The sequence below is a fragment of the Morus notabilis genome, unplaced genomic scaffold (genome assembly GCF_000414095.1).
Source record: "Morus notabilis unplaced genomic scaffold, ASM41409v2 Scaffold913, whole genome shotgun sequence".
Taxonomy (NCBI): domain Eukaryota; kingdom Viridiplantae; phylum Streptophyta; class Magnoliopsida; order Rosales; family Moraceae; genus Morus; species Morus notabilis.
Window position 1 is genome coordinate 82,184 of NW_010356635.1, and position 14,316 is coordinate 96,499.

A 14,316-nucleotide genomic window follows, 5' to 3' on the forward strand; every position below is an offset into this window, starting at 1 on the left:
ATTTACATTATTCCCCAGCTTTAATCTTCAGTTAAACCGCGAGTGTTAGCGAGAGTGTCTTTGGAGAGTAAGTAACGCGTTGTCAGAAAAACACCGTCAACAAAAATAAACAGGTGGAGCGTTCAACCAATTGAATAGAATGACTACCTATAATATAAATCGACCATTTTATTACTCATTTTCTATAAAGTAATAAACTTATCTTTTTTTTTTTATGCGTTCACAACGAAAAGATGAATAAAATTACATTTATATATCATATTAAAATTTTTTATCACTATTGAGTTTTTATTAAAATAATATCTAAATACAAATTTAAGTTTTGACCCACCCAAATACAAACTCACATATTCTTAATTCAAACCATAACTCAAATGTGCATATCTAAACACAAACTTAAATTACAATTTTAACTCAAATTATAACTCAAAATCTACACTCAAATAATCGTAACTTAAAAATATAACCGAATAAACCTTTATTATCCGGTCATTTTAGCACAACACAGACCCCTTTTTTATTATAAGCAACGGTTTCAACGGTAATGTAGCTTTATTTCTTTTTATTTTTTGTTTTGACAGGACAAGCACACTAGTTTTCCTTTTTTTTTTTTTTTTTTTTTTTTTTTTTTTTTTTTTTTGAACGCAACACTTTATTCTCACTCCCACGGGAAAAAAGAGACCAGAAGAGTGACAATGCTGATTCAGGACCTCTCTCTCTCTAAAACCCTAAACCCTCCCTTCTCTCTCCTCCACCGCCCATCTCTCTCCCCATTCTCAAACCCTCTCCACAAAAACCAAACTTTCAAACCAACAAAACCCACGACAAAACCCCACTTCACAATCACTTCCCTCTCCAAAAACCCCCCATCATTTCCTCGCCAAATCCGCCGCGACGTCCGCTCCTTCGCCGGCAAGACCAAAAAGAACTCCGGCGGCTCCGGCGGCCGCATCGAGGGCAAAGCCGAATTCCTCCGAGAAATCAAACGCAATGCCCGGCGCAGGAGCAAGAAATACGCCGAGTCCCTCTTCTACCGCCTCAAGAACCCCCACCGGAACCACCCGGACAATTTCACCGAAGACGAGCTCCAGGAGATTGGCCTCGGCTACGACCGGATGGTCCGCTTCATGGAGAAGGACGACCCCAACCTCCGCCACCCACACGACTGGTACAAGTACGGCGAATTCGGGCCCTACTCGTGGCGCGGGATCGTCGTGGGCGACCCCGTCCGCGGGCGGTTCTCGGACGAGCGCGTGGCGATGATCAGCGAGGTCCGCGACGCTGAGGAGTGGGAGAGGATTGCGCAATTCGAAATGGGGCAGAAGTTTGGGAAGAGGTTGGAGCAGATGGATAGGACTAAGTTTAGGTACTTTTGGGTGTTTGTGAGACACCCGAGATGGCGAATTTCGGAGCTGCCATGGGAGCAATGGACATTAGTTTGTGAGGTTGTGGTTGAGGCTGGGAATCAGAGATTGGATAAGTGGAATTTGATGGGGAGGCTTGGGAACATGACAAGGTCTTTGATAACAAACTGTGCAGCTTGGATGAGGCCTGACATTATATACGTTAAGAAGCCGGTTTATCAGTGTAGGTTTGAGCCTCAGGCCAACTTTTTCGGGGCGCTGATGCCGTTTCTAGACCCAAAAACCGAGCGGAATTATCTCTTCGAGTTGGAGAATGATGATGGGGGTATTGAATTTGTTACATATTTTGGTGGGTTGTGTAAGATTTTGAGGGTGAGTCCTAAAGCGTTTGTGGATGATGTGGTTAAGTGTTATGAGAAGCTGAGTGATGAGAGGAAGTCAAAGTGTCTGGGGTTTTTGCTTAAGAACCATCCGGTGCATTTGCTGCATCCGTATACAAAGGAGTGGAAGGCCAAGTTGGAGGAGTTGGAGTTGGGTTGCGATGCACCAGATGAGGATGATCGTCCGAGGGGCGATTCGGGTGAGACCGAGATTGTGGACTGGATTGAGGAAGAGGATGATGATGTAGTTATGGAAGATGGTAGGGATGAAGAAGAGGAATATAGTGATGAAGAAGAAGAGGAAGAAGAAGAAGAAGAGGAAGAAGATGAGGGCCACTGGGAGGAGGAGTTCCAAAAGGCGGTGAATAGCTCGGAAGAAATGGAGAAGTTGGTGAAAAGGAGTGTGGAAGTGACTACTGAGCATTATAAAAAGCAAATGAGGGAAATGGAGAGGGAAAATGAGAAGGGGAAAATGGCGAATTTCGACGATGGAGATGAAACTCAGCTGAGGGGGAAACGGCCTAAAGTGAGTCCCAAAGAGTGGAAAATTGCGGGGATCGGTCCATGGAGGAGGAGGATTAAGAAGAGTAAAATCCCTCCTGAACTGTTTCTTAGAGCAGCAGTTAGGCCTTTCACTTACAGAAATCTTATCAAGGAAATTGTTTTGACCAGGCATGCAATTTTGGATGGTGATATTAGTGCTGAGGATAAGATATTGTAAGAAAAGCAAGAGTGATTATGATCATTATTCTGCAGTTCATTCCAAACTCAAATACTGAATTTGCTTAATGCCAGATCACAAATTGGGTAATTTGAAAGCTTTGCAGAGATCTTGATGTGAAGATTAAATTCTGTTTGTAGTTGAGAAGCTTGCGATCCTCTGATGATGAGATGTAGCATTATCAGAAACTCTGCTTTAAGAAGATCTTAGTAAAGAAATTCAATATGCAAAATGTTTAATCTGAAACCTAAAAGTGTAGAGATTGTTCTGATGCAATGTGGTATCTTGGGAGATTCTGAGCTTCTGTCTACTCATGAACCTATTATTACCTATGTAAGTTCATTGGTCTAATTAGACGTGCAATGGACAGCTTTGTAGTGTTGATCTCATTGTTAGGGGCTTAGTTTTGAGAGCCCATTTGTTAATGTGGTTGTGATTTCACATCTTTCTCCCAAGTCTTTCAATTTTACCCTTTTTTAAGTATATTGTATCCACAAATTTTTTAGTGCAGGATGTCAAAATTTTGTATTATATTCCGTCAATTCTATTTACTTTTTCGTTTTGATTTTTAGTGTGATTTTGATCAAATTTAAGGAATGGAACATGCCTTTAATTTATTATTCAAAAATAGAAAATGAAATTGGACATAATTTGTGCCGAGTAATTACCGCTTCAAAAGGGTTCACTGTCGTCAACTTGTGTCTTGACTATTCAACTTCATTATAATGACCCTTTCCACTTTGTTGTTGTCAAAGAATCTTGTGCATCATTTCAATACATCAAAACCTGGCACAAAGTGGTCACCTACCCCGATCATCTATTATCTGGCTTTATAGGTAAACCACCAAATACGGGGTCACAAAAAAATGAATCTAGACACATTTAAAACTCCGTTCATTTCACCGATTTCTATTTACAATTTGAGTTTTACTACAAATCATCAGAAATAGTCACATCTAACTTTTTTACTATAATAAAAACTCTAACATAAAATCACATTGCAACTCGAATTAAAAACTTAAATCAGCGAATTAAATGAATCTTAAAATAAAACTAATTTAGGCCCCGTTCACTTCGCCGATTCGAGTTTAGAATTCGAGTTTTACTACAGTAAAAAACTCTCAGAAACAGTCACATCTAACTTTTTTGTTACAATAAAAAGCTCTCACATAACATCACATCTTAACTCGAATTAAAAACTCAAATCAGCGAACTAAACGAGCCCTTATTATTTTAAATTCAATTCTTTGACTTGCATAGATCTTGGATAAGAATTCTGCAGCAAGAATTCGACCTCTTAAACCGTGTGGAGGATTTGCCTGGATATCTTTTTTTTTTTTTTTCCTTTAAATAAATGATTTGCGTGGAGATCTGATCGATTGCTCTGAAAGCAACTTTTCATCCAGAACGCGCTTTCCTTTATTAGGGGCCATGTCTAACTACAATATATCCTAGTCTCAGAGACTGAAGAGGAGAAAACAGAAATAAGAAAACGTAGAAAGAATCATCGACTAAAATTCAGCAAATTAACTTTAAGCTCAGTCCTCAAATCAACGTCTTACGTAATTATTTTCAAATTTACATGTAGAATCTAAAAAAGAAAAAAAAAATCGTGCTTTGTTATTAATAATTTTAATACAATATGACATGCCATAATCATACAATAACATGTACACGATAAGCTCCCCCAATCAAAGCTTAGGTAATTAAACAACCTTGTGGAGAACTTATGGCGAACTCCACAGTTAACGGTCTTAAATTAACATACAAAATAAAATATAATTACTCACACGCCAGTTTTGTGCCGAAGCTGGTAAGGCAGATGGCAAATGCTTGGAATGCTGATAAGGGCCGTCTATAATCCATGGTAAAAGTATCATCCCCAACTTTCCCAAACTGGAGTAGAACTAATTCCTCATCTCCTTTTCCTCCCGGTTGGCTTTGGTCCATTGTTGCAACCAGTTGAAAGTTTTTCACCGACGCAACCGTAACCCGACCATGGAAATTCAGACACCAACATTGCAAATTTTCATGCCACCTTGGGGCTTTGTTTTTCAAAACTGTGCCAGAAGCAGAAGATTCAGATTGCTTCATCTTCGAGTTGTCTAGAGCTTTGTCAACAGACGACTCGCCAGACCATGGGCAATTCAACGAGCAAACCATCCTTCTCGGACCTCTTGATTTCAAGAGGTTGAACTTGTAAGAGACATGCCCAACCTCAAAGTTGCCTGCTGGAACTTGGGGGCTTATTTGTTTGCTTGCAAAACGACGGCTAGATCTACTGCTTGATGGCTTTGCACCATTGTGTGGTGGCTTGCTATCATAGATTGTAAAATTGGTGCCAAGAAAGTCCGAGCTGCAAAGTTTTGAAATTAATAAGAGAAAATAAGATGAGGGGCACATTTACAAAAGAAATAAAGGATTAATAGAACAGTTCATAGCTGACAAAACAAGTTTATGCTTTTCTCACTGTAAAAAGTTATTCAACCAACATAAAGAATAAAGTAAGCCTGTACAAACTCCAGACAGAAATAAGAACATTATAACAAAACTATTGAACTGAATTTCACAATTTAAAGGAAACTTTACGATCTGCTGATGAAAAGCAGAGGCGCCAAGTACGGGGAAAATAAACTCACTTTCTAACACGTTATTAGTGACATTGTGTGGACATTAACATCGTAAAAATCCAAGAATGTGACCTATCTGCCCTACTAAACATCATATTCCTTGTTCAAAGAACAAATTTCTACATAATGTTAGGCGCTTCGCTTTTCAACGAGAGACCAGTTTCAATTAACTGAACCTTACTTCAAAAATTCATGACTCTTTGCTATAAAAGTAACATGCATCTTGGACTGTGGGGCAAGGCAATTATTAACCTCTTAGGTTTCAACTCATGGCTCATAAACATGAGGTCTCCGCAAAGGAAGACACTTATTATCTTGAATTTCCACCTGGGTCAATGATGTTCGCACTTCTCTTCGTTGTTCAAGTCTATTGACTGACTGAATAATATGCAGAAAAAATCTGATGTAAGTTGTTTATGCACCAGATAATTTTGATATTGCTTTGTAGAGGATCAATGCACAAATGGCCCCAGGTGTATATCAAAGGTCGGACACAATAAGTATAAGGTGCTTTATTAGCCCGCAAGATATCAGGTCTCGACCTCGGTAAGGTGCTTTATTAGCCAGCAAGATTTCAGGCCTCAACCTCAGTGCAAACTAATTTTAAGTCAATACAAGGTACCACATTTGTCATTGCCTAAGATCTCACCTTATCTTCACTTAATAAGAATGTCATACCTCAACTTTCCAACGTAAGCATTACTGCCTTGTGATAGGTCATCAGCGTCAAGCGATATTATATACTCGGCATGAGCCCCATGCCTATACCTCCGTGCAGCTAAGAGAAACTTTCCCTTATCTGTGAATGCTGCGCAAGGACATCGAAAAAAACAAAGCTTTAATCGGCAAGAAATTCAACTACACTTGCATCATGCAAGATGTCAACAACTAACGACAACCAACAGGGAATTTTCTTAAAAAGAAAAACAAAAACAAAAAAAAGGAAAAGGAAAAACAAATACTACTGCAACTTTATATGCCTACGTATATTCACAAAGATTTCATTTACTGAAGAATTTTCATTAAAAGAAAAAAGACAAAAGTCCTTTTACAAATTGCAAATTTGCCGATCCCTTTGAGACATTTCATATCAGCAGATATGGCCAATTGTTACTTCTTAATGTTAGATGGTAAATCATAATATAGCTCTAATATATAATGGTTTATAACATTTTTCAAAGTACTAAAATTTACACTCTGTTAGTTGTAAATACTAATAATCAATGATCCCAGTTGTATGGAACTTGCTAAATTAAGTAGATAAGCAAACTTTAAGATAAGATGTCATATGTTCTTAAAACTTATCATGAAGAATCAAAGAAGCATATTTGTGCAACTTGTCTTCATCCATATATAGGTCTTGAGTAACTTACGCCTCTGAAGTCAAATTTGATGTCAAAAAACAGCTTCAAACTAGAATGACTTTTGGGGAATACATACGAGTCAAAAAGCTATGCAAGACCAAAGAAAAAGATTTAGCTTCTCATATAAAAAGTATGAATTTCCACTTTTAGACCTAGTCAAAATAACTAAAGAGTTTGAGAAAATCTTTTAAAAATAAGTACCCACAAAAAAAAAAAAAAAAAAAAAAAAAAAAAAAAAAAAAAGAAGAGCAAAGGTATGAACAAGAATAAGAGTAAGTCAACCCAGAACTCGTTTTCATGTTTTATGTTTTACTTTTCTAACAAGATAGAGAAAGTCAGTTTCCATGTTTTAAAACTTTGAATCTATCACAATTTTCTCTTCTTGTTCTACAAGTTTGAATCTATCAAGAATCAACATTTACTCACATGGGGTAAGGGCCAAATATAGGTAAAACGTGGAAGTCTTCTTATTCCTTTTTATGAGGCACTGATGAGGTAAATCGCGCGGCCCTGGCTGTACTAAGCACAAAAAATTAATCAATAACAAGAACTACAAGAGCTAATGACTTAGAAAGTAGAATGCAATCTAAAAGATAAATGTTCTTTCCGTTTTATACAGTGCACACTGCAAAAAATGACAAATCACATTTCACTGTTCATCTCAATAAAGGTTCCGCTATTGTTTCTGAGAAGCGGACGTGAAATTTTGTTCATCTATCTACAAACATGTTATAACACTGAAATCTGCATTTCAGTTTGATCTGAAAATTTTGTTTTATTTTTCTGAAATGGACAATTTTCATTTAGAAAAGGAATATTGCAAGATAACTTGAAAATCGATAATTGAAATATCCCTGCCTTTAAGGGCAACGTGAAAGGATTAAAAGAAAAAATAAATAATTGTTTTTAACCTTTTATCAGATTATTATCTATATTTTAATTTTCTTCCCTCATCCAAAATATAATCAAATCAAAGTGTGTCCCAGAATTCACGAAATAATCGCACATAAAAGAAATTTATCATTCCACACTAAAATTAGTAAATTACGCCTAAACAATCACAGTCGAACTCCTGAACACAATCCAAAATCCCAATAGTGAAACTAAAGCTGGATAGTGCGAAATTCACGAAATTGCAAGGGAAAGTAAAGCTAGAAAATGAAAATTGGCACTGCCAAAGCGACGAAACCTGTTTGAGGCAAGAAGGGAAAGTGATTCTGCCAGTGCGGGAAGGAGAGCGGGCGATCTCCTTGGCGACGTCTCTCCACCGCTTGCAGACGCACGCGCAAGCGACGACGTTCCGGCGGTTCGGCCACCGCTCGTCGCTCACCTCCACTCGCCGCATGATCTCGCCGAGGAGCTCCGGGAGCATGGCCGACCATGACGATGCCGACGACGACGACGAGTTGCCGACTCGGTCCTCCAAGTGGTCGGCGAGTCGGCGACCGCCACGCGCCTGATCTTCCTCTTCCGCCTTCAGCTCCCTGAAGGATTTGGAGAATTTCCGGGACCGGAAGGCTCTGCGCAGAGACATGTCTGCTCGTCCCCTAGGGTTTCACTGCTGCCATGAGAGAGACAGGAGAGAGAAAGAAGTGAGAAATTCGGAGTTTTGTTTTCGGACAAGGAGAAGGCAAGAGGGGTCAAATTAAAAGTGATGGTGGTAAGTTGACGGAGCTGTGAGGCGTAAGTGGGAACGGGTGAACGATTGGATTATTGGGAGGAGAAAGTACGACGTGGAGAAAGCGTTGGCTTTTGAAAAATGACGGGGCTGTGAGATTAGCGTTCCGGTGAGGGTGGTGCTGCCAAGTCGATGTTTGACTCGGTCGTCAGCAATAAGTCTATAATCTACGGCGCTTACAGTGAATTTACTCAAGAAGACCAGTGTACTTTGTACTATCTATGAAGTTACTGATCTGCCCTTAACTTTGCTTTCACACTTCCATTTTCTACGACTTTGTCCTTTTATCATATATACCTTACTAGATTTGGTCAAAAATACATCAGTAAGGAAAAAAATAGCTATTTATTTTGTACCTCGCATTTTTATTGTGTATTATATCCTCATGTTAGAGAAATATATATAACAGACAAATGTTAGTTATAACTTTTGACTACTAAAATGACCAAAATATCCTTGAAAGGAAAATGAAGGAAAAAAAAACTTCAAATATTAGAGGACAATAACGAACACAACCAAAAAGAAAATATCCCTCTACTTAGATGCGCACGAGGAACTCTATGTAAAAATGATTTTTTTAAAAAAATTTATTAGTAAAATAACTTTTAAAAATTTTCATTTTGTAAAAATTTATAAAATGACAACAAAAGTTTTATACATATCGTTTACAAATTATTGTTGTATCATAACTTTTAGGGTATCTTATAAATAGTCTTTAAGGTTTGCACTTAATTATACTTTACTTCATAACTATTAAAGCATTCTATATTTAGTCTTTAAGATTTTATTATGTTTCTAATTCGATCATTATGTTAGTTAAGTGTTAAATATTTAATAGAATCTGCATAAATTAAGAACAAAAATTGCAAACATCTAAAATTTATAGAAATGTATAGAAATTAACTTTTAATTGTTGTATTATTTTAGTCCCTAAACTTTTAATATTTTCAATTTTGAATCTTAATTTATACAGATTCCGTCAAATATGTAACATCTAGATAACGGAACGACTAAAATTGAAATAAATTAAAATCTCAACGACCAACTATGGTTTTAAAACTTAGGGACCAAAATGAGATTAAAGGTAAACCTCAGAGACTATTTGTGAGATTAATCATAACTTTCACAATTATATTTATTTCTACTAAAATTTCATAAATAGTTTCTCTATTATGTCTATAAACTTTGTAGGTTTCCGAATTAAATTTGGGTGCGGAAGTATGGAAACACGGATTGATTCCGAACAAAAAATTTCATAAAACTTTTGTGAACGTTATAGAATATATTAATTTACAATGAATAAATTAACCTAATTAATTTAATTCAGGTTTTATACCTTACATCCGATTAGGAGGATAACTCTAGTCTTCAACCACAAACAATACAAGCGCTCCTGTTCCTTAGACTATCACAAGGCTTCCTCATCAATTCATGTATTATAACAAGACTGTGTGTGTGGACACACCTGAAAACAAAATAAACGTTATCACTCGTCTCACAAGTCTTCCAAAAACTCATTAATGTCTCTCTTTCTCTCTCTCTCTGTTCAAGAGATGAGAAAACAAAAACAAAAAATGAAAAACGACTAAAAGTTATTTTTCATTTCTCTCTCATTTTACACTAAACTAAAAAATCGTTTTCATTTCTGTTTTTTATCTTTATTGCTCCAAACGTCGTTTTAGAAATTTTTTCATTTTTTCTTTCTCGAAAAAATAAAAAACAAAAACGGGATCAATTCTAAACACGACCTTTGCTTTTTTGTTCTCTATTCTTTTTTTTCCCTCCGAAAAGAGAGAATATTATTCAAGAACTAGGTGTGCGTTTGGTTAGTGGATTCGTGTCATGGTTCGGATCATGGTTCATGGCTCAGTACAATGTTTTCTCTCATAAAAAAATATACGTAAATCGAGAATAATTCTAAATTATAATTTTAAATATATGAACTAAACATCTACTAGGATAATAGCGGTTGTCACAGTTGGAACAACCCCCTAGAAAATTCAACAATACAAATACGTCCTTAAAAAAAAAAAAAAAGATAACGTAAAAAATAAAATAAAAATATCAGTTACAAACACGCTTTTCTCTCTAAGAGAAGACTCAGGCCCCATTTATTTTACCGATTCGAGTTTAAAATTTGAGTTTTGCTATAGTAAAAATCTCTCAGAAACAGTCACATCTACTTTTTTTACTACAATAAAAAGCTCTTACATAAAGTCACATCTCAACTCGAATCAGTGAACTAAACAAGCCCTTAACTTCAACAGCTTGTATCACACAAGAGGCGTCAACTTCCGCAAGAGAGATACGAAGGCCACATTGGTAAGCGAATGAAAGACCTTCTCTCAGAGCAAGACATGCAGCAATAAAGCTGGGAGAGAATGAGCCATCAAGCGGTTTAGAAAGACATGCCAAAACCACACTTGAAGCGTCTCTAATCACCGCTCCCACACCAATAAAATTACCCTAGCCTGACCGTACAAAAGCATCCGTGTTCAATTTCAGTTTGTTCTAAGACATCCTAACAGACCGGTAGACATGAACCTTGTTCCTATATGACCCAATTAATTCGATTAGGCACTCGCCTTCTAATTTTATTGTTCTACTGGCAATACGAAAAAACCAAAAGCTCTGCCCTTCCTACCTTATATTTTAGATTTATTCAGAAAATAACTGTTAATTTTTTATTGCTGCAAATGTATGCCCTCAAATTACGTTTAATAAGTAAATTTATACTTTTTTGTAGTCAACACTCAATTTTTTTTAAATGGTGAAATTACCAAATTAATCTCCATAGAGTGATCTAATTTTATACGTTTGCAACAATAAAAAAAATAAAGGTCACCACCACTAAAATCAATTTGGTAATTTCAAAGGTTAAAATTTTGTGTTGTCAAAGAAAAATATACAAATTTACCTATTAAATGTAATTTGACAGTATTGACATGTGTCGTCGCAAAAAATAGTCGTGGTTGGAAGAATTTTTTAGAACTATTATTTGCGACGACAATTCACAAATATTGTCGCAAAAAATGAAGAATTTTATGGAACTTATTTTTGGGAAACCGCCACATTTTTCGCATTTTTTTGTCACGTCACTGCCAGCTGTCAACTTGAATATTAGCGACGACATGTCGTCGCAATTAATGAACAAACTAGCACCAAACATGTTAACGCCATATTAGATTTGGTGCCAATAAATATTGGCGGCGACATGCCGTCGTAAATATTCTTTCAGGATTTAGCGACGACATGTCGTCGCAAATAGTTACATGTATGCGACAACCAATCCTCGTAAATAATAAATGCGATGACACGTCGTTTAAAAATTATATTTCTTTTATTGCAACGACATATCGTCGCAAATAACTTAGTATTAACAATGACAAATGTCGTCGCTAATAATGTCAGCGTTAATAACCCTTTTTGTTATAGTGAATTTCCCATTTCGCTCAAAACCACTCAGCGAACTATCTCTGAGGTTTTTTCTAATCTCTGAGACCAACCAAACCGCTCCAATTACGAGATCAGAGTACGAGCTCGCTCTAATCTCGATGTTGAACTCTTGCTCCTCTCTCTCATGCCGTCTCCCACGGCCAACAAATCCACTCCATCGAATTGGCATCCGTGCTGGGTTCCAACACTTCTCATTGCCATAAGCTTGATTAGTATGTACGTCAGATGCGGGTTCATGTTCGATGCTTCTTGTTCCAAGCTTGACACTGTTTCTTGTAATATTATGGTTTTTGGGTATGTGAAATCTGGACAGTTGGGTGATGCCGGCCTATTGGTCATAGTAATTCTTTTTTGCAATTGGTTATTATTTTTTCAGTTCCGGAATCTAATTTATTTTATTGGTTTGTGGATGAACAAGTTTGATTATCCTTGAACGATATATTGATGTTTATGTTCCATCCAAATCCTTTCTGACCTCAATGATTACACTGATTGTGTATATACATTGAGAAAAGAAGGAAAAAAAAAAAAAAACCAAAATTTTCCCTTCATTTAAAGAAAATGACAAAATACCAGTAATACGCCTTAAATTCGACACATGTGCGTAGTGATGAATCATTTATCAAAAGAGGTAAATTACAACAGTTAAACAAGTTTAGAAAAATAATAGTCAAAATTAAAAATTTAAAAACTAATTTATTAAACCAAGTTCTAAATGTACTGAAAGCCCAAAAACAAAAGCTTCCTAAAAAAAAGAAAAAAAAAAAAAGGTTAACATAGGCGTCACTCTACTAGAGTCCAATACAAGCATTCCAAATTATAATCCACCACAACTACAAGTCGAATCATCGCCGTCAAGTTACCCAAAAAAACCTAATCGAACCATATTCAGACTCGACAAAAAAGATAAACTGATCATAATGGAAAGAGGGAAAAAAAAAAGGTAATCAAAAGGACGGTTAATGATTCCCACGGAGACGGTCGTGATTGACTCCCCATCCGCGTACCCCAAACTGCAACTCGGCGGCGGCGATGAGGAACTCCGCCGCCTGTTGTGGGGTCAGGAGGTCGACCACGCTCTGGAAGGTTCTCAGCCTTAGATCGTCAGCTTTTCTCAGAACGCTCACCAGCCGTCCGATCTTCTCTTTCAGATCAGCACGCGCATTCACCAGCTCGCTTGCACTGTCTTGCCACTCCGAAAACTCTTCCGTTATTGCATTCTCTTCTCTCACCTAATAAAAATTGAAAAAAAACAAAATTTGATCCTTCTTTTCTCATGTTACATAAAACAAATACATAAATAATTTTTATAGTAGTGTAAATTTTACTATCAGCCTCTCTTGTTGGAGTCATAGGGTTCGAATACTAATTAAATACCGTGTCGCATTGAAGTTCGCTGACACGGCGGAACTGGGAGGGGGAGAGGTCGCCGAGGTCGCCAGTGCGGAGGCCGCGGAGGATGTCAATGATGTGGGACTCGAAGAGGATGGACGATTCGGAGTACACGAGGTGGAAGACGGTGGTGGGGCGCCAGCCAGCGATCCAGTGGAGGGAGCGCTCGAGGGCGGAGGCCCACGGGGCGGCGAAGACGGAAAGGGTGTCGCGCTCCGCCGCCACCGACTTGACCCGGTAGTACTCGGCGTAGTGAGACATAACCTTGCCCACTAGCACGTCAAGGTCGTAGTGGTGGTCCGGCGTCGTTGGGGGCCGGGGCGCCGCCGTCAGCTGCCGGACCAGGTGGTGCAGCTGCTCCAACCACGTCTCGTAGAAGTTGCAAAAGCCGCCGCCGCCGCCGCTGCTCATTTTGGGTTGAGAATTAGAGAGTATAAAATATCAGTGTGAATTGTGGAGTTTTAATTGTAAGTGAATAAAGTTGTTGGTGATGTTTGGTTGTTTGTTTGTTTGTGTTTTTTTTTTTTTTTTTTTTTTTTTTTTTAGTTGTTTTCTAAGTTGCATGGTTTTGATTAACGTAAGATGCTACGTGTAGGAATGGCGGTGAAACGCGCGTAAGATGCAGTGCAGGTTTGACATGAGTTTCTTTCTTCGTTTGACAATTAGCGAGTCATTTTGTTGAGCTCGTAAATAATGATCTTATTTTCGTTGATTTAAATTTAAAATTTAAATTTTATAGCAGTAAAAATTTTTTAAAATCAGTCATATCTAATTTTTTTATTATAATAAAAAATTCTTACAAAACATCACATTTTAATTCAAATTAAGAACTCAAATTAACGAACCAAACATACCTTTAAAAGATTAAAAAAATAAATGTTTGTCGTACACTTCTTTTTTCTTTTTTCCTTTCATTTCAAGGAAAATTCATTTATCATAATGGTTTATTAAATTTTTGTTATGAATACAGGTTTATAAACATGACAGTAGCTAGCCAGATTCACCCATTATAAGTAATACCCAAAACGCCATATTGATATGCTTCTCAAAAAAAAAAAAAAAAAACCCACATTGATATGGATATCCAAACTCTACCGCTTGAACAAATCCATTAATGGCGATAAGATTCGTCATAATTTATAAAAGTTATGGGAGATAGAGTTTTCTCTGATCCATCTCTTTCCATGAATATCCCAAACTTTTAACAATTTATTAGACCAATAGAAGATCTCTCCTAAAGGATTAATCTTCAGTAGAATGTTTTCTTTTATTTTTTATCTATTTTGTTTCGTATTAAATATATACATATGTATATATATATATATATATTA

The 14,316-nt window shown here is 37.0% G+C and overlaps 3 protein-coding genes across 3 annotated transcripts; 1 reads left to right on the plus strand and 2 right to left on the minus strand.

The window, feature by feature from the left end:
• The first annotated feature begins 688 nt into the window (after positions 1–688).
• LOC21387849 lies at positions 689–2,997 on the plus strand. Its single transcript, XM_010088333.2, has one exon. The coding sequence runs from the start codon at positions 696–698 to the stop codon at positions 2,463–2,465; it is 1,770 nt and encodes a 589-aa protein (XP_010086635.1). The 5' UTR covers positions 689–695; the 3' UTR covers positions 2,466–2,997.
• A 975-nt stretch (positions 2,998–3,972) lies between these two features.
• Positions 3,973–8,269, minus strand: LOC21387850 (tubby-like F-box protein 7). The gene is made up of 4 exons (XM_010088334.2): positions 7,649–8,269; positions 6,886–6,973; positions 5,774–5,903; positions 3,973–4,821 (listed from the first exon to the last, which is right to left on the minus strand). The coding sequence occupies exons 1-4, from the start codon at positions 7,991–7,993 to the stop codon at positions 4,248–4,250; spliced, it is 1,137 nt and encodes a 378-aa protein (XP_010086636.1). The 5' UTR covers positions 7,994–8,269; the 3' UTR covers positions 3,973–4,247.
• A 4,074-nt stretch (positions 8,270–12,343) lies between these two features.
• Positions 12,344–13,456, minus strand: LOC21387851 (protein DOG1-like 4). Its single transcript, XM_010088335.2, has 2 exons — positions 12,971–13,456; positions 12,344–12,825 (listed from the first exon to the last, which is right to left on the minus strand). Exons 1-2 carry the CDS (start codon positions 13,394–13,396, stop codon positions 12,553–12,555), a joined length of 699 nt encoding a protein of 232 aa, XP_010086637.1. The 5' UTR covers positions 13,397–13,456; the 3' UTR covers positions 12,344–12,552.
• Positions 13,457–14,316: the final 860 nt, after the last annotated feature.

Excerpts from the sequence above, each read along its gene's own strand:
- LOC21387849 (XM_010088333.2), top strand. The coding sequence starts at position 696 with ATGCTGATTCAGGACCTCTCTCTCTCTAAAACCCTAAACCCTCCCTTC.
- LOC21387850 (XM_010088334.2), bottom strand. The coding sequence starts at position 7,993 with ATGTCTCTGCGCAGAGCCTTCCGGTCCCGGAAATTCTCCAAATCCTTC. Across the intron at positions 6,974-7,648 it reads TCCCTTCTTGCCTCAAACAG|CCAGGGCCGCGCGATTTACC; the intron begins GTTTCGTCGCTT and ends TGCTTAGTACAG. Across the intron at positions 4,822-5,773 it reads GCTTACGTTGGAAAGTTGAG|CTCGGACTTTCTTGGCACCA; the intron begins GTATGACATTCT and ends AAAACTTTGCAG.
- LOC21387851 (XM_010088335.2), bottom strand. The coding sequence starts at position 13,396 with ATGAGCAGCGGCGGCGGCGGCGGCTTTTGCAACTTCTACGAGACGTGG. Across the intron at positions 12,826-12,970 it reads GCGAACTTCAATGCGACACG|GTGAGAGAAGAGAATGCAAT; the intron begins GTATTTAATTAG and ends AATTTTTATTAG.